Below are 25084 nucleotides of genomic sequence, written 5' to 3' on the forward strand. Positions count from 1 at the left end.
GATGAATTTTTTGGCTTTGAGCTGTGTGGAGTTCACGTGTCCATGGGTAGAATTGATCTACCACCCTTTCCATTATCTTACACTTTATCTTAAAACAGTCTGTGATAGTGACTTTTTTTTTTTTTTTTTAATAGGTAGATATGTAGACATTTATGCTTCAGTAATTTTGATAACACTCAGTAACGTCTGTGAATAATCATCCATCTGTTGTGCCTGATGCATTTGTGTGTGTGTGTATGTGTGTGTGTGTGTGTGTGTGTATCTTTATATGATAGTTTTTTCTTTTTTTTATATGATTGTTGGTGCCTCAGTAACTTGGATAACACTCAGTACTGCACCAGGATAATTATGCATGTAGTTTGCCTTTTTTTTTGTTTTGTTTTTTTTTCGTTAATCATTTCATCTGTTTATCTTTCTTTCCTGTTTGTCTAATGCTCGGTACTAGATTCTACTATTCATCTATGGAGGCTTTAAAAAAAGTCTGTATCATATCCACACTAAACTGCAAGCCCTGAGCTACCGCCTTGTACTTTATTTATTTTTGTATTATTATTATTAAGTAAAAACAGATATTGATTACTGTGGTTCCATCTTTTCACAGTCAATGCATGAGGCAGCTTTGGGTATAACAGGCACCCATCAGTCATCCAGGAAATTTGGCTACATGCTGAACTCCTTGGCAGTCACACCTGCCTGCTGCCCCCTGGTGGCCATTGATAGAACCAGACCTAAGTGCTCCCTGGACACAGATGAGGGAGAAACAACTGATTCAGACAAGGCTGAGTCAGAGAGAGAAATGGAACTGGATGAGAAAACAGGGAGAGTGAGGGTGAAGAAGAGGAAGAAGATGAAGCTTGATATTAAAAGGTGAAGATGTATGGAAACTCTAAATTAACCTTTTGACTGTTAGGATTTTGCTGAGATCCAGTGTTGGTCCCTTTCCATCGACTGATGCTTCTGCTGCGAGCAAGGCAATAGACCAGATGCAGTTAGGGAAGGTGATGGGTGTGACTGGGTTGAGTGGTGAAATGTTGAAGTCTCATGAGATATAGGAGGGAGCTTAGTTACTGATTTGTTAAATTCGATTATGTATGAGCATGTCGTTCCAGATACAGTAAAAGTCCAATTCTTCGGCATCCAATTCCCCGGCAAATCTGACATTTCGGCAGTTTTGAGAAATAGTCCCATTTACGAAAATCTCTGATCGTTCAGCAGATTTTTCCGATATTTTTCGTCCCCTCTACTGCTGGGGACTTCTTCCAGCAGTAGCAGACTTCAATCAACCCCTTCTATTATACATATGTAAATAAGGAACGTACTATAAGTTTAGGTAAGTGCATGTGAACTTGTAGGCCTACTGTATCATTACATTTATGTACAGTATGTTCACTAATTTCTCTATTTTTCTTATTCATGTATAGTACTGTATTCATGACAGTATTGTACAGTATCAAACAGTACTCTCTCCAAACACATTTGTAATGATATGAGTAGTGATGATAGTGTTCACCGAAACATATAAGGTACTGAGTGGGTAGGGTTTTTGATAATTCGGCAATTTTGATTTTTCGGCACTTGCCTGGTCCCATAGATGCCGAAAAATCGGACTTCTACTGTAACTGGCTGAAGTGTGTGCTTCTAAATGTGTATGAAGGGAAGGATGTGTCCTTGAAAGAGAAATTTATAGAATCATTTAGCTGTAGGACCAGATAATTTAGGTAACTGAAAGTCCTGGAAGGTATGATAAGGGAGAGAATGACTATTGATGAGATGCAGTTTAGGTTTATGCCAGGCTGAGGGATCATTGATGCCATATTCATTGTCTGAAAGATTCAGGAAAAATACTTAGGAAAGAAGAGGGAGCTGTACTTTTTGTTTATTTGGAAAAGGCCATGACAGAGTCCCAAAGGAAGTGGTGAAGTGGACAGTGAGGAAGCTTGGGATCAAGGATTGACAGTTAGGTTGGTTATGGCTGTGTATGTTGGTGCTCATTCCCAGGTAAGAGTGAATGGGGATATGAATGATGTGTTTTCCGTAAATGTTGGCATGCATCAGGGGTCAGTTGTGAACCCCTTAATGTTTGTCATGGTGCTTGAAGCTCTTTCATGTAACTTCAGAAATGGACACCTATGGGAGATGTTATATGCTTCTGACTTCATGTGGATTGTGGAGAATGAGATACAGTACAGTACAGTTGCCATGTAGTGATGTGGTGTCCCCTTATGGTTGACTGTGCTTCACCAGGATTGGACAAGGATCTTTCCCACAGCAAAGTGCAAAGTATTATGAGATGTGACTCCCAGGTGGATGCTGCATCTGCTCCACGCAGTCCTTATTGGTGCCTTTATATTAGTACTGTGTAAATGTTGATTTTTGTACTGACATCCATGTTGAAGCATATGCTGTAGTAGTGTTTGTACGAGTATTGTGTGTACCACAATTTCACCTTTACAATGAAAGGTGTAGGTTGCTCCTAGATTGCTGATAACATCACAGCAAGGCAGAGTTAGTGGATGCATGTCACTTTTTGGCCAACTTTTGAGGCTTGTATCGTATTTAAAAAAAAAAAAAAAAAAAAAAAAAAGAGGCAAATTACAGCAAACTGCAACTAATTCTTTTATCCACATATGTTGTATGTCTAAAAGAAATTTCTTAAAAGAATTTGGATTGCAGTATTTATAGAGTGAGTGAATAATGTGATACCTGTATGTTAATTTGAATTATGAAGTGGGTTAGACGGTTTGATAGAATTCGCTGGCAAGCCACATTCTGCATGCTGTTACATCTGCTCCAGTGCCCTCCTCCTTTCCAAAATACTTATGGTTTTCTGTTACTTATTTCTTCCTTTGACTTTTGCCTGTAGCTGTTTTATCTGTGTATTTTTTTGCCAGACATCTATTGCATATGCTGTAATGGGTGGCCACCAATAATTTGCCTCCATGTCACTCTGTCCTCTGCCATCAGGCTGCCCTCTCTCCAACTCTCACCCTGCTTTCTCTTCCTCTTTACCCCATCTCTCATCTCATTCTCATTCCCAAAGTCCCCATTCCCTTATCCCCACCACCTCAATTGCATCCGCTCTGCTAGTTAATCTCTCATTCATCATCCTCTTCACATGGCCATCCTGGAAAAGTTAATTTTCCATGATCTATAGTCTAGAAACTTCTCTGTCTCATCCTAGGTTTCACTCCCATACAAGACTGTTGCGAGTAACACACATTCACATTAGGTCCTCTTCACCTTCAGACTATCCATTTTATTTGTTTGAATTGCTACCAAGTTGTCCAGTTGCTGTCTTATTTTTATGATCTCTGGAGTTGGAATCAGTGAATTGGAGTGGAATAGATCTGGCCAACTTTTGGAATACATGTAGGGATTGCTTAGTTAGGAATGCTAAAATGGTGTGTGGTATGGCAAGAGTAATGACGAAGAAGAAAGGTGTGGCTTGGTGGGATGAAGAGGTTAAGAGAGCAATGGAGGAAAAGAGGAAGAAGTAGTTAGAGTGGATACAGGACAGGGGTTCATTGAAATAAGAACTGAATCTATTAAAATCAAGAGGCATGTAAAGAGACTAGTAAAGAGGAAAAAGGAGGTAAATGATGATCTAGGAAGAAAAGTGAATGCAAATTACCCTGATAATAGGAAGTTATTCTGAAAAGAGTTGAGGAAATGTAGAAGTGACAGTGGAAAGAAATGTGAAAGTGAAGGATGTAAGTGGTAGATTATTAACCCATGGGGATGAATTAAGGACCAGGTGGAAAGAATATTTTGAAAGTCTGATGAATGGAATAGAGAGAGCAGAGCAGCTGTAAACATGAATGGTCTTGGGGGTGTGCAGAGAAGGAATGCAGCGCCAGGAAACGTGACACCCGCACGGGTGAAGAATGCTGTGAAGCAGCTGAAAAATGGGAAAGCAGCTGTGTTGATGAGGTGTATGTAGTGATGATTAAGTGTAGTGGAGAGAGTAGAATGAAGTGCTTGTTGAAGCTATGCAAGAAGGCATGGAGGAGAAACTGTGCCAGCAGAATGAAAAAAGGCTGTGATTGTACCCCTGTACAAAAATGAAGATGTGCAAAGTGAGTGCAAGAATTATTGTGGCATAAATCTATTGAGTGTTGTAAGGAAGGTACAAACAAACCCCAGTTTAAAAATGCAGTTGGTTAAGTAAAAGCCCATCGCTAGTTGGGGTATTGTATCTCATGGTAGATTTAACACATAAAGTATGGGGATGTGTTTTTGAGACTTGGGTTTCTTCCCAACCAAGTCCTAAACCCACCCAAGTGAGTGGGGGAAAAAAAAAAAAAAAGTTTAAAGCCAGTGTAAATGACCTAACAGCTGTAAAAGAAGTTAACTAAGCCTAAAAACAGTGCCTGTCTCACTTGTAACCAGTCAGGGTCATTGGAGAATGCGATCTCTGACTTGTATTCAAACTCAGCAGAGAAGAAGAAGCAGCACTGTATACAATCCCATCATCAGATGGACACGTGACAATTAAATAAACCTCAGTTATGCCTAATGATAATGTGCGAATGATGCAGAATCGTCCAAGGTGCGAATTGTTGTGACAGAGAATCATTGATGTTTTGAAGAGGAATGTGATTGATGATGTGATCAGGATAGCCTTTCAATTACCCCTCTTTATGTCGTTTTAGTTACTGTTGTGGTTGCTGAGCTTCTTTATTTTCTTCTTTCTTATTTTCCAACATTTATTTAGAAATTCCTTTGTATTTTCAAAGCATTTTCCCATGAACAGCCCGAATGTAAACACATGATTTATCAATGTCACAATTTTCGTCAGTGCATGAAGGTGTTTTTTTTTTTTTTGACTCTGGGCATAGGCTTCACAGCCTGCTATCAAGGCCCAGCAGTCCTTCTACATACCATACACCTCTACATGTCACCACTTTGGGGCTAACACCCACCATCCATATTGAATACATGCTAGGGCTGTCACATACAGGACTGGTGTCTTGGTATTAGCGGGGGTATTTTTACGACATGTCGGCGTGTCTTCTGGTAGATCAGTAAAGCGTGATTTAATGAAATTCAAATCCTTAAACTGTTCCCTGCCCCAGCCGGGATTTGAACCTGGGTCCGTTAGGACCGCACGCCACCTCTCTACCGATTGAGCCACCATTTACTCTTTAAAGCTTTCATAATTATTAATATTTATTTAAAATTATTATGTATTCCATGATAAGTTAGATGTTCAGTGGTCAGACACGAAATATTCTTTGTGGAGTCGCCTGGTTACACACACTGTTTTGTACCTCGTCTGATGGGTGTGAAACCGTACCCCAGATGACAGTGTTCACCCCACCTGTAACTAAAACACATTAATCTAAGTCCAAAAATGGTTTATAAATCAACCTAAATACAAAATTTAAGTCTAAAATATTATCAAAATCAGTTTTTAAGAAATAAAAACCCATCGCCAAACCGGGGGTACCAGTAGGCCTACGATAGGTGGGGTAGGGTGGTATTTCTACCCCATCACTGTTCCTGGGTATCGCATCAAGGGGTATTGTAAATCAGAGTTTGCCTGTATTTGGATGAATTATTATAGAGAAAGAGAGATATCAGAAGGCTTGGTGAGTGACAAACAGGGTGGCTTTAGCAATGGTAGAGGATATGTGGATCAAATACTGCAGTGAGACAGATAGTGGAGAAGTCTTGTGAGAAGGACTATAGGGTGTTTATGGCACTTATGGATCTAGGAAAAACATACGACAATGTAGAGAGAGAAGGATTGTGGAAGGTTTTGCTTATGCACTGTGGAGATGGTATGCCGCTAGGGGTTGTTAAGTGTTTTTATGAAGGTAGTGAGGGATGTGGGAGGGTAAATGGGCATCTAAGTGAATGGTTCACGATCAGTGTGGGCGTGCAACAAGGTTGTGTGATGTCTCCAAGGTTGTTCAGTATATACAGCTACCGCAAATTGACATAGGACCTCCCCCCACAAGATATTAAAAAACACAGAAATCATAGTATATCACAATGTTTGTTTATGAAATGCCATTGTTTTTCGGGACCAGTTGGATGCGTTTTGTCATGGAATCACTTAGATCTTTAAAGTAATCTAAGGACATTTCTTTGCAACAAACATTTATGAGTTCAGTCTTGAGGTTGTCCAGATTGGCTGTCTTCTTCTCTGCCATTATTTTCTTCATCTTTGCCCAGCAGTTTTCTATTCGATTTAGATCCGGACTGTTGCCAGGCCAGTCGAGGACCTCAGTCCGATTATCCTGAAGCCATTTTGTCACCTTTCTTGACTTGTGACATGGAGCTGAATCTTGCATGAAAGAGTTGCACCCATGAATAGCAAAAAAGTTTAACAAATGATCTTCCAGGTACCAGCCACCATTCATCATCAAGTTCTTAGGAAGAAAGTAGAGGCCTACCCTTCCCATTTCACCTGACAAACACCACCATACCATTACTAATTGTGGATGATTAACAGTCGGCACCGTGTAAGCAGGGTCCTATCAACTACTGGAGGCAGGGCGACGAACCTTGGCAGAACGCACCTGGAACACTTGAAATGTGCTTTCATAAAAAATATAACTTTTCTCCACTCATGTGATGTCCAGTGTGCATAATTCTTGGCAAACTGAATGCACTGCTTCCTCATGCGGTTAGTGAGAAGCGGTTTCTTGGCTGCGGTGCAGCTTGGCAAACCCAGCTCCTACTGCAAGCAGTGTTGGATAGTTCAAATTGAGACATCTTGTAACAGCTGGGGATGCATTCTCTTCAATTCTGCTGCTGTCAGTCGAGGATTCTTGATTACTTCCCTCTTCAGAAGCGTATCTGTACCTCTGGAAGTCATCCTCTTCTTTCCACCGCCATGCTTGTGCTCTGGTATGACGTCAGGTGGCAGGCCGCGTGCTGCGGGAAGAATCCTCATGACGGTCGACTTTGTGCATCCAGTACATTCACAGATCTTGTTGATAGGGACATTATCCTGCCTCCATGCAGTGATACAGACCCTCTCATCCCTTGAGCAGTACTTTCCAGGCATGACAACATGGCTGTAGGAGAATAACAGGGCAAACAGTAATGCTTACGAAAAGAGGGAGGTTCAAGCTCGGAGTGACAGGAACATATACTCCCACTCTCGCTTCTGGGCAAGCATTGATGTGCTGAGTGTTTCACCACCTCCTGCCAGCACCAGAGGAATTGCCAGTTACTTCTTGCCCAAAAAATTCACTTGGTAAAGGTGGAAACACAAAGCAAAAACAGACAACTCTCCCATAGCAATTCTGTGTGTAGGTCCTAAGCCAATATAGGCTATATAGCTATATATATATACATATATATATATATATATATATATATATATATATATATATATATATATATATAAAATCATCATCATCATCATCGTCTGGACCTCCATTCCTACCCTAGGGCAGAATGAGGAGTAGCAATGTCCATACAGCCCAAATTTGCCCGAGCCAATGGGCCACGTTTCCATTCACTCACCATTCAAGTCCCCGGAATCCTGACTCTTATCCTATACGCCAGAAACATTCACCACGTTCTTTGTCTTATAGAGTCACTCTGGATGTTGTCACATTAAAAAAGGGTGCCAGATCCCTGATCATGCACTTCTCACAACATTCATCCAGCCAGCTCGATCTCTTGTCAGTTCCCTAGCCTCAATGACTTCCAAACCTTTCTTCCTCACACACACATCCACCATATCTCTCCACTTTCTCCTTGGCCTACTTCGCCTCCTCCTGCCTTCAAATTTGCTCAGATATACCTTTTTCACCACTCTGTTGTTACCCATTCACTCCACACGACCATACCATCTCAGTACACCCTCTTAGATTCTGGTGTCCACAGACATCTTCACTCCACATCTTTCACGAATCACATTATTTCGTATCATATCCACTCTATGTACTCCACTTACTGTACATTCCTCAGCAGTCTCATGTCCACTGCTCTTACTCCTGACTTTTCATTTTTCATGCCACACCATAGTCTCACATCCTTATGTTAAAGTTGGCACTAACACTCCTTCATGTAAGCCTTGTGCAGCTGCAACACTCAAGCCTCTGTTTCTTATCAAGGCCTTCATTGCACCAGCTACTTTCTTTCCTTGTGTCACTCTACTTTCCACTTCTTTTGCACATTTTCCTCTCTTTTCTATCACTGTACCAAGGTATTTGTAGTCTTTACTCTCTCACCAGTTCCAGTCTCTCTCCATTCACTGTAATATCTAACTGGGAATCACCTTCTCTTTTAGTAACCATCACTTTACTCTTTTCTACATTTACTGTCAAGGCACGATGCTCACAGACATCAGAAAAACTGCACTAGCCTACCAAGTTCTTGTCCGGTATTTGCAAGTAGTACTGCATCATCAGCATACATCAGATTTGAGATATTCCATCCATCACCACTCATTACCAACGCCATCCCCCTGTCCATTACTTGTGTTTTGACTTCTCTCATCACCCCATCCATATATTTATATATTGAACAACCATGAGGACATCACACAACCTTGTCGTACGCCTACGCTGATCGTGAACCATTAACTTAGATTCCCATTATCCTTTACACATGCTTCACTACCATCATAAAAACACTTGACAGCATCTAGCAGCTTGCCATGTACACCATACATGCACAAAATCTTCCACAATCCTTCTGTGTCTATTTTGTCATGTATATATAAATATATATATATATATATATATATATATATATCCATCCATCATCCAATTCTATGTTCCACCATATATATATATATATATATACAGTATATATATATATATATATATATATATATATATATATATATATATACAGTATATATATATATATATATATATATATATATATATATATATATATATATATATATATATATACTGTATATCCATCCATCATCCAATTCTATGTTCCACCATGAGGAGCGTAGAAGCCTGGGGCTAGGCAATTTGGTCCTGACATTTAAGATGAGAGTGGCCAGCCTCACTCATCCCTGAGTGGCATTATATGAGCAATAGCCCCAACCACCCCTTGGATATAAACCTTTACCGGGTCAATCCGATTGGAGCGCTGTAATTACCCGCTAAACCACATAATTTGGTTATATGGTTACCACCCAGCCTAGTAAATGGTTTCCTGGTGTACAGGAAACCATTAGGCTTGTCACTCAGTGTAGAGTCACCCATAGGCAGAAGGAAGAGGAAAGAATGAAGGAAAGAAGGACAAAAGAGGGAGTGTAAAGTCACCCATAGGCAGAAGGACGAGGAAAGAATGAAGTAAAGAAAGACAGAAGAGGAAGGAAGGAATAAAGAGAGGAGAGGAAAGGGCAGACACCCGAGAGCAGCACTACATCGAGTGAGTGGATTATATATTATATATATAGATAGATAGATATATTCTATATTATTATATACAATATATATATATATATATATATATATATATATATATATATATATACTGTATATATATATAAATATATATATATAAATATATATATATCTATCTATATATATCTATCTATCTATCTATATATATATATATATATATACAGTAATCCCCATACTATCTGGATGCCCACTTACCGGACATTGTGGGCCTGGACCTTCAGAACCCAAAAATGGCCAAAAAAAGAAATAAATTCCCACTAAATCCAAATTTATTCCCACTCGTAATTTGAAACTGCGGCGCGGCACCGAACAGCTGTTTACATCATGGCCCCTTCAACCCTTCCTTCCTCCCCCATCCCCTTTCAGGGTTGCCATTTGGTATTTTTCATTACCAAATGTGGGCCAATTTGGTAATGAAAAATTCGTTTGGTAATGAATCAGAGTAATGCATTACCAAACGAATTTTTCACATGTATGAGGATACACAGGATGGAGATGGTGGATTGTTTGCTCTCACTGATTAATCTGCAAGCCTACATAGTCTGAAAATAATCAACATGCTGTTAATTGTAAGGAGAGTGATTACATGTATTTCCACTTGTATATATAATTAGTGAAAAATAAATGCTAGCTTTACGAATTTGGCAATGAAAAGTTAAATTTGGTAATGAAAATTGAGTGACCGAGTTGCGATCTGGCAACCCCGTTTCCCCCTCACCAACAGTTACTGCTTAACTTCGATCACGAGTAGATGCTTATCGCAGTGGATGCCACACGTGCTCTTTTTTTGTGAATAAACAGTGAATAAACAGCAATACCTCGTCACTAGACCACACGGGAATTTACGGTGTTGTGCAGTGTTAAGAAATTAGAATTTAGAGTGCAAAAGATTAACTGTGGAGTGCAAACTGGTGGTTGAAACTGGTGTGGTGCAATTACTGTAACAGAATGTGCAGTGTTAAACAATTATAACTCACAGTGCAAAGAATTACTAAGTGCAGCACAACACTGGATTACTGAATGTGCTTCAAGAGCATTTTCACCACTGCCGGTGCCTTAGAGTAGGCGGCCACAGACGTGCTGTAAGTACCCTGGCTGAGGTACAGTCACTTCTAATTCCTCATGCTTTGGTTCTTTTTCATTTATTTCATGCTCTATGTCCATTATTGATGTGAATAGGGTCTTAAATAGGTTTAGATAGATGCTATGCATGTCTGCGAGGGAATTTTTTAGGTGGCATTCAAAGTTAGGCTGGGTTAGGGTCCTTAAGTACAAGTCCAGGAGGCTGGGGCCCACTATCTGGACAGGACCACTTTCTGGACATACCTTTGGCTCTATTACAACGGATCGTGGAGGGATTACTGTATATATACAGTGACTTTAGCTCCCTCTTCTGTCTTTCTTTCCTTCATTCTTTCCTCTTCCTTCTGCCTGTAGGTGACTCTACACTGAGTGACCAGCCAAATGGTTTCCTGTACACCAGGAAACCATTTACTACGCTGGGTGGTAACAATATAGCTAAATTTGGCGCCTTACGGTTTAGTGGATAATTATTGCGCTCCAGTCGGATTGAGCCCGTGAAGGTTTATATCCAAGGGATGGTTTGGTTGAGTGCTCACATAATGCCACTCAGGGATGAGTGAGGCTGGTCACTCTCATCTTAAATGACGGGACCAACTGCCTAGCCCCGGGTTTCTACGCTTCTTATGGGACAAAGTAGGATTGGATGATGGATATATATACATATATATATATATATATATATATATATATATATCGTTTTCGTTTTCAAAGGCTCCAACATGCTTGCATGTGTCGGCCTTGGTCACCTAATGGCGGCTCTCCACGCTGCACGATCCATTGCAGCCTCCCTGTTCAGTCCCTTAACCCTAAGGTCACACTTAATAACCTCGTCCCATGTCTCTCTCGGTCTACCCCTCATAACCCCACCCCCAATAATAACACTTCTCACCTTCCTCACCCAATTATCATCCCCCATCCTCTCCACATGTCCAAACCACCTCAATCTACCTCTCCTCATCACAACACCAATACACTCCAGTCCCATCCTACCTCTCAACTCTTCCATTGTAAACCCAGCCCTTCCAGGCCTTGGACGCAGGGGCGCACTGCACATCCACCTAATCATTGTCATTTCTGTACGTCTGAGCCGGCGAATATCTTCCTGCCCAGGTCTCACTGCCATACAGCATTACACTCCTAACACATGCTGCATACAAAGACCCCTTAGCACGTAGGGAGAGCCCTCTCAATATCAGGAGAGGCAAGAGCTCCCTGAACTTCTTCCAACCACTTCTCACCCTAGCCACAGAGCTAGCTCCAGCCCCACCTCCAGCACACAACATGTCTCCCAAATAACAAAACTCTTCCACACACTCAAGAGATTCACCTGCAAGTTCAATCCTTTCACGTCTGACAATCTCCACCTGCTCACCCCGGCACGCCGTACACATAAAATCAACATTATCTCGCAGTCTACCTCTGATACCACTACATCTCTTATGCACCCATTTATCACACACACCGCACAAGATGGAATTACAGGTAAGCCCTTAATTCACACGAGGGTTAGGTTCCCAGACCCTTCGTGTATGTGGTAAATTCGCGTATATGTTCTGCCCTTATGTGCACATAATTACGCATGTCTATACGTATATTACATCTGAATAATACTGTTTATGCACTACATACACCTTATAAACTAGCATAAAGTATTAAAAACAACAAAAATGTAACAAATTTAAAACTGAAACCTGACAAGCACAGGCGTAGGTGGACACTTCAGCAGTCTGGTGCACTAGCCCTCACTGCCTTCCGTATGCTACATTCTGCCTTCTTTATTGTATGAACAGTTGACTCATTCACCCCAAACATGCGGTTACAAGACAATTCACAGGCGTAGGTGGACACTCTTTAGCAGTCTGGTGCACTAGCCCTTCTCCCGTATGCTACGTTCTCCTTCTTTATTGTATGAACAGTTGACTCACCCCAAACATACGGTTCTGAGACAATTCACCATCAAGTCAATTCACCGTCAAAACATGGACAATTCCCTGTCATTCTATTAATATACTTATTATTGATTAATTAATACTTTAATAACTAATTTTCAGGGGGATTTTATAACTCATATAAGTAAAAAACTAGTGTACTTACTTGCTAAATAAACTGGTATGTAAATAAATGACGGGGAATCGTCCTGACGGAGAATTGTCGCCGACATTCCTCCATGAAGTTTGTCCAACACTTTAACTTTCTCTGTCAGCAACATCACTTTACAAGTCAGTTTTGGTGTGTTACCACATGCATCACTAGCACTACGCTTATGCCCCATGTTGACAGACAAGGCAAGCAATTACTGGAAGGCAGAATAATAAGCCACAAATAACAATTTGCAAGTCATGCATGGTTCGACCGTTCGGCTCCCACACACACATACACACACACACATACATATATGTGTGCACACGGGCAGCAGGTAGGCATTTTTTATACTTTATTTCTCTTGTATATTGAAATTACTTATTTGAATACTATAATTTTGTTTTAATTATTGTACGAAAAATTCGTGGATAACTGAAATCGCGTGAAAAAAGTTCGCGTGAATTAAGGGATAACCTGTACTTCCCATGCCCTTGTGGCAAACTGCACATGGCCACTCTCCCTCGTCTTTGACAGTAACGCCACCAACCCTAGATATCATCACTTTTGTTTTATCTGCATTTACCCTTAAACCCTTTTGCCCCATACCATCTCTTCACTTCCTAAACCTTTCCTCCGCCTCCCTTTCATTCTCTGCAATCAACACCAAATCATCAGCATACAACAACTCCCACGGGAGTCCGTTTCTAAAGTCTCGTGAAAGGGCTTCAAGTACCATGATAAACAACATGGGACTCAAGACTGACCCCTGATGCACACCAACATTCACGGAAAACTCATCACTCAAATCTCCATTCACTCTCACCTGGGTGTGAGCACCCACATACATGGTCATAACCACTCTAACCAGCCACTCCTCCAAGCCAAGCTTTCTCATTGCCCACTTCACCACCTCTCTAGGGACTCTGTCAAAGGCCTTTTCCAAATCAACAAAAAGAAAATAAAGATCCCTTCTCCTACCAATATATTTTTCCTGAAGCTGTCGAACAATGAATATGGCATCAGTGGTCCCCCAACGTGGCATAAACCCAAACTGCATCTCATCAATATTCACTCTTTCTCTAATCATACCTTCTAAAACTCTCTCCATTACCTTCATTATCTGATCTAAAAGCTTTATACCTCTATAACTTCCTCTTTCCAGGGCATCACCCTTCCCTTTATACACCTTTACAATTACACTCTTCAGCCAATCATCTGGGACAACACACTCATAAATAATCCTATTTATCAGGTCAGTGACTAAACTCACCCCTATATCGCCTGAGGCCTTCAACATTTTGGCAGTCAACCCAGACACACCTGCTGCCTTCCCCACCCTCATCCTGCCTATTGCCTCACTCACAGTAGCAGTATCAATCAAAGGCCACGGGCCAGACACTGGATCTGCTGGCTCCAAACCTTCCCTGTCCCAGTCAAACTCCTCATTCAACAACCGGTTATAATGCTCTCTCCATGCATCTTTAATATCCTCACTGTTCACCACTACCCTTCCTTCATCATTCTTCACACACTGCTCACCTATGATATCCCGATTATCCCTCTTCACCTGACCTGCCACCGTAAATAAATTTTTTCTTTCCCCATGATTTAGGTTATCAAGTAATTGTCTCTGTGACTCAGACTTTGCCCTGTATACCTCTCTTCTAGCCCTACGCTTGGCAGCCAAATCTTCCTCTTTGCTACCACCCTTCTTCCATTCCCGGAAAAGCCTTCTTTTCTCCTTAATTGCAGCTTCTACACCCTCATCCCACCACCAAGTTACTTTATGTCTTGGTGGTCCTCTTGTCCAGCCGCATGTTACATCAGTAACTCTCAAGAAATTGTTCTTGAGGGCTCTGTACTGTTCATTAACGCCTCTGTCTACAGCTCCCTGTTCAGCCACCACTCTCAACTCGCTATAGAAGGCATCCCTTACTACTTGGTTTTTCAGCTTCCATATTTTCCTCCTAGGTACATAAGTCCTCTTTTTCATCACTTGTTCTTTAAGCACCATATCACAAATCAATAGTTTGTGCTGCTGCACACACTCCTCACTTCCTATAACTTTAACATCCCTCACTAACCTCCTATCGGCCCTCCTAACCAGAAAATAATCTATCTGACTGCTATTTCCCCCAGACTCATACGTAATTAACCTACTGTCTCTTTTCCTAAAATATGTGTTGCACACAATCATGTCCGTTGCCTCCCCAAACTCGAGTATCCTTTCCCCTTCTGCATTCCTTAGACCATACGCACATCCCCCATGCACTCCTTCATAACCTTGTGCTGCTTCACCTACATGACCATTTAAGTCCCCTCCCAAAATCACTCTCTCATCCCGCATACCACCCACTACACGTATTAAATCATCCCAAAATCTATCTTTCTCTGATTCATCCAATCCTGCCTGTGGAGCATATGCCGATATAATCGCAGCTATCTTTCTTCCCAACAGAATTTTCACTACCAATATCCTATCGCTTACTCTCAAAACATTCATAACATATTCCACCCATTTCTCCGCAACCATCACACCAACACCTCCATATCCGTCTGTCCCCCCCTGCCAAAACAACTTATAGCAACAATCCTTCCCAACAATCTTTCTGGCTGATCCACCCCTGTACCAGACTTCCTGCAAACATGCCACATCCACCCACCTCCTACAGAATGCCTCAACGACTTCCCCTGCTCTTCCCCTCAAACTTCCCACATTCCATGAACCCACCCTCATCCCCATGGGTGATTTACTGTCCTCAGGCTTGCTTTGAAACTTATTTTGTTTTGTCATCTTCAGTATTAATAAAGGGGGACAGACACAGCACAGGTCCCACTCACTGCACAGTCCCAGGTCCAGGTAATGGATCTGGGACCCCTAGCCCACCAGCTTACCAGTGGCTGTGGTAGTGGCCTCGGGGCACCCTGCCAGGACAGCTGCAGGGGCACCCTCCAAGCGCGTCTTGGCACTGCAACTATCCCGCCATTATACACCCACTGATAGGGCAGCCTCCTGGGGTGCTACTCCCAGGTTCGGGCCCTTCTCTATTGGGCGGAAGCGGCAGCCTGGGAACCGCAATGCCCTGTACCCTCTAGCACAGGCCTGAGCCCCATCTCACCCTGGACCCACGATCTATGCCGGCGGAACCCCCGCCACGCCTCCCCCCAGAAGTCCGCCACTAGGTAGCGGGGGCAAAGTTTTCTGGCCGCATGCCCTTGCTGGCGCCAACCCCTGTAACGTAGTGGGATACGTTGTGTGAAATGTAAAGTGCATGTGGTGTAGTGCATAGATAGTTAGAGGAAATGTTTGGGAGAGTATGCTGGTGTACTCTCCATGTTACTGTCACACTGAAAAGGTCAGCAAAGGGGGATGGTGAGATAGCTAGTGAAACAGGAGCTCCAGCTGTCCTTATCACCAGCATTCCCATTCCCCCCGGGAGTACTACCCTGTTCGGCCCGTGCTACGTAATAGAGCCATAGGCAGGTCCGGATAGTGGTCCTGTCCGGATATTGGGCCCCAGCTTATGGACTTGTACTTATGGACCCTAACTTAGAAAAAACACGTATACATCTCCCTCTGGACATGCATAGCACCTATTTAAGACCCAAATCACACCAGTAAGGGACATAAAAGACTGAAATAAATGCAAAACAAGCATAAAATGAGTTTTTTTAGGTAGGTTCATACAATATTAAACATTCTGAGTACTTACAAGTCCCTGGCTCCTGGACTGGTAGTTATGGACCCTAACCTAGCCTGACTCAGAAAAACACCTTCCTACTGCACATGCATAGCACCGAAGACACAGCATATTCACACCAATAAGGGACATAAAAGAGTGAAATGAGGTGTTTGAGGTAAGTATAGTATGGAAAATACAGTAGAGTACAGTATGAAACATTCTGCCTACTTACATCAAGTCCATGGCCATCTCGATGAATAACCGCCTCCTCTCGGACTGTGACAGTAAGAAGGATTTCCTGAAGCACCCTTGGCCACCCCGTTTGGGATACATGGCGTCTGGCAATGAATGAATGAATGAATGACTTGCAGTACACTGTTCATGAAGTCTTTCACTGAACTTAGTCATTGGCACTCAGAAGTCCATTCTGTTCACAGTGCACACTCTTGTCTAATTTATGCTCCATTGTAACTTATAAGTGTTGCACTCTGCACTTTAAGTCTTTCCACTCTTATAACCGTTTTCTAAAGCAAAAACACACAAGTCTATTTACGTTAAATTTAGTTCAAAAATTGTCTTTTCACTCACAACTGTAAATCCTTAACACAATGCATGGTTTTTTTCACTGCACAACACTGTAAATTCCCGTGTGGTCTAGTGGAGAAGTTCTTGGCGTCTATTCACTGTCCGAGTTCGAGAGTATCGCTGGCAGGTGACCTAGGGGTGCGTTGCTGGGTCGTGGTGATGGCGTACCCACTGCAGACGACTCTGAAGACAGACGCAAACTCACGTAGAGCGTAACTCCACCATGGCTGATGTGCTGGGCTGTGGCCCGGAGCATGAGGGCCTGTCTTGAGGAGGCAACGGAATGGAGCCAGGGCTGGGCACAGCGGGAGTCACAGGCCTGAAAAAACTGTCAATCGTTGATTGACGCAAGGAACGACGATTCTGACGATTGATGATACGCTGCCTGAAAGCACGCACTTCCTGCACAAGTCCCATGGGCCCCATCTCCCTGTCGCAGTCCGGGTGTTCCAGGTAGTCCAGAACGAACTCTAGGTGTTCCCGGAGTGCGCTCAGCTTGGGGATGGCTGGAGTTGTGTCATGCTGAGAGAAGTCCGCATCATCGTCGCCGTCCTCGTCGGAATCTTCAAGCTGGGTACTGACACCTGCAACTGAAGATGCGATCTCAATATCAGACAATGTCTGATACCCAGGATCGCCCTCGTCGTCATCCAACCACTCACGCACATCGTCCACATCATCATCGTCGCCTTGCATACGTAGACATGCATGGAAGTCATCCACATCAAAACCTAGGAAATCGTACTCCACATCCGTTCCGAGAAGCAGATGAGACCAACCATTTTCTAGAGTCTTGACAGGGATTTCCTTCCATGCACTGGCCCAGTTGTAGATTGCAGACTTGATGTTGTAGCGGCGAAGGTTTTCCAAAGTCCGCTGGCCTCGCGTGTCCTGTCCCTCCCTGGGCTCGTCCTTGTCCTTGAGAACAACCATCACCTCGTCTAGGAACTTCCTTCGGTACAGCCTCTTTGTTGCCACGATCACTCCTTGGTCCATTGGTTGGATGAGAGCAGTCGTATTAGGTGGCAGAAATATGCACCTAATGCGGCCATTCTCAGCCACCAAGTCCTTGTCGCACAAGTGGGCATGTGCATTGTCTAGGAGAAGGAGGGCCTTTACCTGGTCGCGTGGGATTCCCAGTGTCTCCGTCTGGTAATGTATGACCTCCTTGACGAAATGGCGGTGGAACCAGTCTTTGAAGATCTGGGCTGTAAACCATGCCTTCAAAGAATGGTAGCAGACGACAGGAAGGACATCCATCACCCCACGAAGACACCGAAGCTGCTTTGCACGGCCAACAATAACGGGCTTAAGCCGGTGCATGCCGTTAGCATTGGCACAACACAAAGCAGATATCCGTTGCTTGGAGAGCTTGCGGCCAGGTACACGCTTCTCCGTCTCGTCGGCTAGAGTGTTCGTTGGGAAAGAGCGATAGAATAAACCAGTTTCGTCAGCGTTGTAGACTTGACCGAGAGTGAGGCCCTCCCTGTCGATCAAGTCCTTCACCTTGTGCCGAAACTCGTCAACTCCATCCTCGTTAGCGTCCGAAGCTTCATCATGAGCTTTATGGTTGGTAAGGCCATGTCATAACTTAAACGCGAAGAGCTAACCCTCGGATGCCTTGAAGTCTAGGGCGTCGTGAAGCCTGGCGAACTTCTCAGCAACAGCCTTCAGCTCCATACCACGTACCATCACACCAGCAGCACGTTGCTGTCGATACCAAATCAACGTGGAGCGGTCGTCTTCTGCAAACTTGGGAGTAAACATCACCTTCCTTTCCACGTTGCGTTTGCTTCTCGACAAGAAGTCAGCCGTGTACTGCATGAGTTTGTCTCGGGATCTCTTAATATTAAACAAAGTAGATCGGGCCAGGTTGAACTCGCGGAGGATGTGGGAAGAAGACCACCCCGCATCTACTTTCTCCAATATCTCCCGTTTCTTCTCCAGAGTCAACACCACTCTCTTCCTCTTCTCAGGCGGCGGGGCCATCATCACACATACAAAGGAGAGGCAGGAGAGCCTGCACCAGGTAAGGCACCACCACAAAAGCGAGCACGTGGGCAGCCATGACGAGGCATGGCGACGAGAGACAGGCGGAAAATGGGGAGGATGCAGGGGCACTCTAGCGGACGTCGGAGGAATGTTGCGCCACAACAAAGCTGTCCCGCGCCCCATGTGCCAAGTTCAAATTACGGGCGGGAATTTTTTTTTTTTTTTTTTTTTCCATCCCGGGACAATTATATCCAGTTAGTGGGGATGTTCGGATATTGGGCGCTCAGATATTAGAGGGATTACTGTATATATACTGTATATATATATATATATATATATATATATATATATATATATGTACTGTATATATATACACTATATACAGTATATATTATATACAGGTAAGCCCTTAATTCACACGAGGGTTACGTTCCCAGACCCTTTGCATATTTGGTAAATTCGCGTATATGTTCTGCCCTTGTGTGCACATAATTACGCATGTCTACAAAGTATATTACATCTGAATAATACTGTTTATGCACTACATACACCTTATAAACTAGCATAAAGTATGAAAAACAACAAAAATGTAAGAAATTTAACACTGAAACCTGACAAGCACATGCGTAGGTGGAGACACTTCAGCAGTCTGGTGCACAAGCCCTCACTGTCTCCCATATGCTACATTCTGCCTTCTTTATTGTCCAAACAGTTTTTTTTTTTTTTTTTTTTTTATGCGAGGAAGAAGGAACCAAAGGCCATGAGCCCGCAGTAACAGTTCCCTCCAAGAGAAAAACAAAATACAATAGAGAGCCAAATTCAAGATCCGATCATTTTGAGATGCTTGGACACACTGCGTTTGAAAGACTGGAGATCATAGGCAGGAGGAAATACAGACAGAGGGAGACAGTTCCAGAGCTGACCTGTTGCATGAATGAAGGACTGGGAGTAACGGTTAACTCTTGCATTAGAGAGTTGGACAGAAAAGGGATGAGAGTTTGCTGCCAGACGGGTGCTACGCGCCCGTCGTAGAGGTGGAGGAATGCAAGCAGACAGTTCAGAGGAGCAGTGACCATTAAAGTAGCGATAGAAAAGAGATAAAGATGCAACAGTGCGGCGAAGAGACAGAGGTTGAAGGGAGTCAATAAGAGGAGGAGCGTTAATGAGACGAAAAGCCTTTGACTCCACCCTATTGAGAAGAGCTGTATGTGGGGAGCCTCCCCACACATGAGAGTTGTACTCCACACAGGGGCGGATAAAACCCCTGTATAGAGTCAACAATTGTGCAGGGGTAAAGAAAGAGCGGAGTCGGCTTAGCACACCCAATCTCTTGGAAGCAGATTTTACAAGAGATGCAATATGATCTTTCCAAGATAAGTCCCGAGTAAATGAAACCCCAAGCATGTTCAAGGATGATGCAGGATTAATCTGAATATTATTAAACATTAGTGGGTATACCTGTGGAAGATTTTGTCGGGTTGATAGGTGTAAGAACTGAGTCTTAGAAGCATTAAAGACAACCATATTATTTTTACCCCAGTCAGAGATATGAGCCAAGTCAGACATTAGGTGTGCCATAGCCTCATCCCTTGTTTCTTGAAGTAACTGTTGAGATGGGCGTTGCGGGAACCGAATGGAAAGGTGAAGGGTGGAGTCATCAGCGTATGAGTGGATAGAGTTAGATGTACAGCTTAGAAGATCATTGATGAATAAAAGGAAGAGAGTTGGTGATAGGACAGAGCCCTGAGGAACACCACTGTTGATAGATCTAGGAGAAGAACGATGGCCGTCTACGACAGCAGCTATAGAACGACCAGAAAGGAAGCTAGCGATGAAGGTACAGATAGAAGGATAGAAACCGTAGGAGGGCAGTTTGGAAATTAAAGATTTATGCCAGACTCGATCGAAAGCCTTTGAGATGTCAAGTGCAATGGCAAAGCTTTCGCCAAAGTCCCGAAAGGAGGATGACCAGGAGTCTGAAAGGTAGGTGAGAAGATCGCCAGTGGAGCGTCCCTGACGGAACCCATACTGACGATCGGAAAGAAGGTTGTGATAGGAAAGATGCCTTAAAATTTTTTATTAAGAATTGACTCGAAAACTTTTGAAATACAGGACGTTAAAGCAATTGGACGATAGTTGGAGGGTTGGGAGTGGTCACCCTTCTTTGGGACTGGCTGAATGAGAGCAAACTTCCAGCAAGAAGGAAAGGTACAAGTTGACAGACAAAGGCGAAATAGTTTGCCTAGGCAGGGTGTAAGCACAGAAGCACAGTTTTTGAGAACAACAGGAGGGACCCCATCAGGCCCATATGCCTTGTTAGTACTGAGGCCAGTAATGGCAGAAAATACATCAACTGAAGAAATTTTAATGTCAGCCATGAGGAAGTCAGAGGGGGGAAGTGATGGAGGAACAACACCGGAATCGTCTAAGGTGGAATTGGAGGAGAAAGTCTGTGCAAAGAGATCTGCTTTATCAGTAGAAGAAGTAGCTACAGAACCATCAGAGTAGAAAAGAGGAGGGAAGGATGATGAGGTAAAGTTGTTAGAAAGATTTTTGGCAAGGTGCCAGAAGGAGCGGGAAGAATTCGAGTTGGAGAGTTGAGAGCATTTAGTATGGATGAAATTATTTTTAGTAGAGCGAAGAACAGACTTAGCACGATTCCGGGGAGAAACGTAAAGATTATGTGATTCAGGGGTGGGTTGGCTCCGGTACCTTTTGTAGGCCTTCTCCTTGTTGCGGACAGCATTAGAACAAGCGTGATTAAACCAAGGCTTTCTTGCGTTAGTCAAAGGATATGAGAAAGGAATGTATGCTTCCATGCCCGAGAGAATAACCTCCGTAATGCGCAAGGCACACTCAGATGGCTCACGGCCATGGAAGCAATAATCATTCCAGGGAAAATCAAAGAAGTACTGCCTGAGGGCCTCCCAGTCCGCAGCTCCAAAATGCCAGAGACGACGTTTCCCTGGAGGGTCCGCAGGCCGTACTGGAGCGATAGGACAGGTTAAGGTAATAAGGTTGTGATCGGAGGAGCCCAACGGAGAGAAAAGATTAACAGAGTAAGCTGAAGGATTAGTTGTGAGGAAGAGGTCAAGTATGTTGGAGCTCTCTCCAAGGCGGTCAGGGATACGGGTAGGGTGCTGTACAAGCTGCTCTAGGTCATTAAGGATAGAAAAGATGTAGGCTTGTTCACCAGGTGGATCCGTGAAAGGAGAGGAGAGCCAAAGGTGGTGGTGAACATTGAAATCTCCAAGAATGGAGATTTCAGAGAAAGGAGAAATGGACAGAATGTGTTCCATCGTAGAAGTAAGATAGTCGAAGAATTTTTGATAGTCAGTAGAATTAGGGGATAAGTAAACAGCACAGATATATTTAGTCAGAGAATGACAGGAAAGCCGAAGCCAGAGAGTGGAGAATTCAGAAGAATCAAGTTCAGGAACACGAGAGCAAGATAAGTCGTTGCGTATGTATACACAACAGCCACCTTTGGCTTTGAAATGAGTATAGAGAAAGTAGGAGGATACAGAAAAGGGTTTGCTGTCAGTTGCCTCAGACAGCTGAGTCTCCGTTAGAAAAAGAAGGTGAGGTTTAGAGGAGGAGAGGTGGTGCTCAACAGAGCGAAAGTTAGATGAAAGGCCGCGAATGTTGCAGAAATGAAGAAGAAGAGAGTCAGACAGTGGTTCCAGGCACCTCGAGTCGTCACCTCAAACATACGGTTCCGAGCCAGTTCACAGGCATAGGTGGAGACACTTCAGTACAGTCTGGTGCACTAGCCCTCACTGCCTCCCGTATGCTACGTTCTGCCTTCTTTATTGTAAGAACAGTTGACTCACCCCAAACACTCGGTTCCAAGGCAGTTCACCACGAAGTCAATTCACCATCAAAACATAGACGATTTCCTGTCATTCTATAAATATACTAATTGATTAATTAATACTTTAATAACTAATTTTCAGGGGGATTTTATAACTCATATAAGTAAAAAACTAGTGTACTGTATTTGCTAAATAAACTGGTATGTAAATAAATGACGGGGAATCATCCTGACGGAGAATTGTTGCCAACATTCCTCCCTTAAGTTTGTCCAACACTTTAACTTTCTCTGTCAGCAACATCACTTTACTAGTCCATTTTGGTGTGTTACCACATACATCACTAACATGTTGGCAGACAAGGCAAGCAATCACTGGAAGGCAGAAAAATAAGCCACAAATAACGATTCGTGAGTCACGCATGGTTCGACCGTCGGATTCCAACTGACTGTGTGGTGCGTGGTAGACCGACCTCCCACATACACACATCATAAGAGACTAATGTGGAAACTAGAATATATAGGAGGACTAAAGGGGAAACTTCTGGAATGGATGAGAGACTTTTTGAGAGACAGACAAATGAGGACAGTAATAAAGGAAAAGATGTCTGGATGGAGGGAAGTAACAAGTGGAGTCCCTCAAGGCTCAGTGTTGGCGCCAGTAATGTTCCTGATTTATGTAAATGATATGGTAGATGGAGTGAACAGTTATGCGAGTCTGTTTGCTGATGATGTAAAGATCTTGAGGAAGATAGAGGTTGAGGAGGATTGTAAAATACTGCAGGAGGATTTGGATAGGATACACAATTGGAGCTGGACGTGGGAAATGAAATTTAATGTAAAGAAATGTAAAATATTGGAAATGGGTAAAAGTACCAGGAGACCATCACTGAATTATTTTTGGGTAATGAATTAATCACAAAAAGGAGAGAAGAGAAAGATTTGGGAGTGCTGGTCCAAGATAGTTTGTCACCAGAAAAGCACATTAACAAGATAGTTGGAGAGACTTATAAGCTCTTGACTAACATAAGAGTAGCATTTCATTATATGGATGAGGAAATGATGAAAAAATTGATAGTGGCCATGATCCGCCCCAGGTTAGAATATGCAGCGGTAGTGTGGTCCCCACACAAAAAGAAAGATATAAACAAGATTGAGAGAATACAAAGAACAGCAACCAAGATGGTCCCCAGTCTGACAGACCTGTCATACAGAGAGAGGCTGGAAAAATCTGGATTTGCCTTCGTTAGAGGAAAGGAGAAAGAGGGGAGACATGATTGCGGTGTTCAGGACCATGGTGGGAGTAGATAAAATTGACAAAGAAGATCTGTTTGTATGGGATAAGAGAGCAACAAGAGGACATGGAATGAAATTGAAAAAGTCAAGCTGCTTGAAGGATATCAAGAAATATAGCTTTCCTTACAGAAGTATAGACTTATGGAATAGCCTGGACAAAGAGATCGTCCAGTCTAAAAACATAAACGAGTTTAAAGTTAAATTCGACTTATTGAGAAACAGCGACGGAAACCCACGAGCATAGTACATTCCGTGTATATCACAATTAGGTATATTCTTAAAAATTTGGAACGACTTAGACAAAGAGGTGGTGCATGAGAAAAACATTCATGTGTGTAAAGGTAGACTTGATAAATGTGGATATGGAGACAGGACAACACGAGCATTGCTCAATTCCTGTATACTACAAATAGGTAAATACAAATAGGTAAATACACACACACACACACACACACACACACACACACACACATGTATGCACACGGTCAGCAGGTAGGCATTTTTATATTTTATTTATTTCTCTTGTATATTAAAATTATTTATTTGAATACTATAAATTTTATTTTAATTATTGTACGAAAAATTCGTGGATAACCGATATCACGTGAAAAAAGTTCGTGTGAATTAAGGGCTTACCTGTATATATATATATATATATATATATATATATATATATATATATATATGTACAGTAAAACCTCGATATAACGGACTTCAGTACACCGGAATTCGCTTTTATCGGACCTGAGGAGCTACCGGACTAAATTCCTATGTAGCGGAAAAAGTCCGATAGAGCCAGAAGCAGTCCTGACTACCTGACCACTCCAGCTATGTTCACCACAATAAGTTAAATAAAAAGACATGTTTATCAGGGTACAGTACAGTATTATTATATATATTATACCATTTGATTAATATAGTGAAGTTATAACATAGTACAGTATCGCAAAAACCGTTCATGTAATCCAGACTAATGTCTGATATATCAGAAAAAGTCCGGGTAGGAAGGGAAAGTCCGGATGTCACTTTTATCGGAATTTCACATTTTTCGGAATGGTTTGAGCCCCAATTAGTCTGCTATCGTGAGGTCTTACTGTATATATACTGTATATATATATATATATATATATATATATACTGTATATATGTATATATAT

The 25084-nt window shown here is 42.6% G+C and overlaps 1 protein-coding gene across 1 annotated transcript in view; it reads left to right on the forward strand.

Moving 5' to 3' along the window:
• Nucleotides 1–25084, forward strand: part of LOC145404056 (uncharacterized) — a 259743-nt gene that overhangs the window by 137974 nt on the left and 96685 nt on the right. Inside the window, exon 5 of the mRNA XM_080275658.1 lies at nt 602–867. Coding sequence (XP_080131784.1) covers nt 602–867 — 266 coding nt within the window. The remainder of the gene's footprint in view (nt 1–601; nt 868–25084) is intronic.

Source organism: Coenobita brevimanus, chromosome 62 (assembly GCF_032717465.1).
Source record: "Coenobita brevimanus isolate Jiangsu-jjx chromosome 62, ASM3271746v2, whole genome shotgun sequence".
NCBI classification, from domain to species: Eukaryota; Metazoa; Arthropoda; class Malacostraca; order Decapoda; family Coenobitidae; genus Coenobita; species Coenobita brevimanus.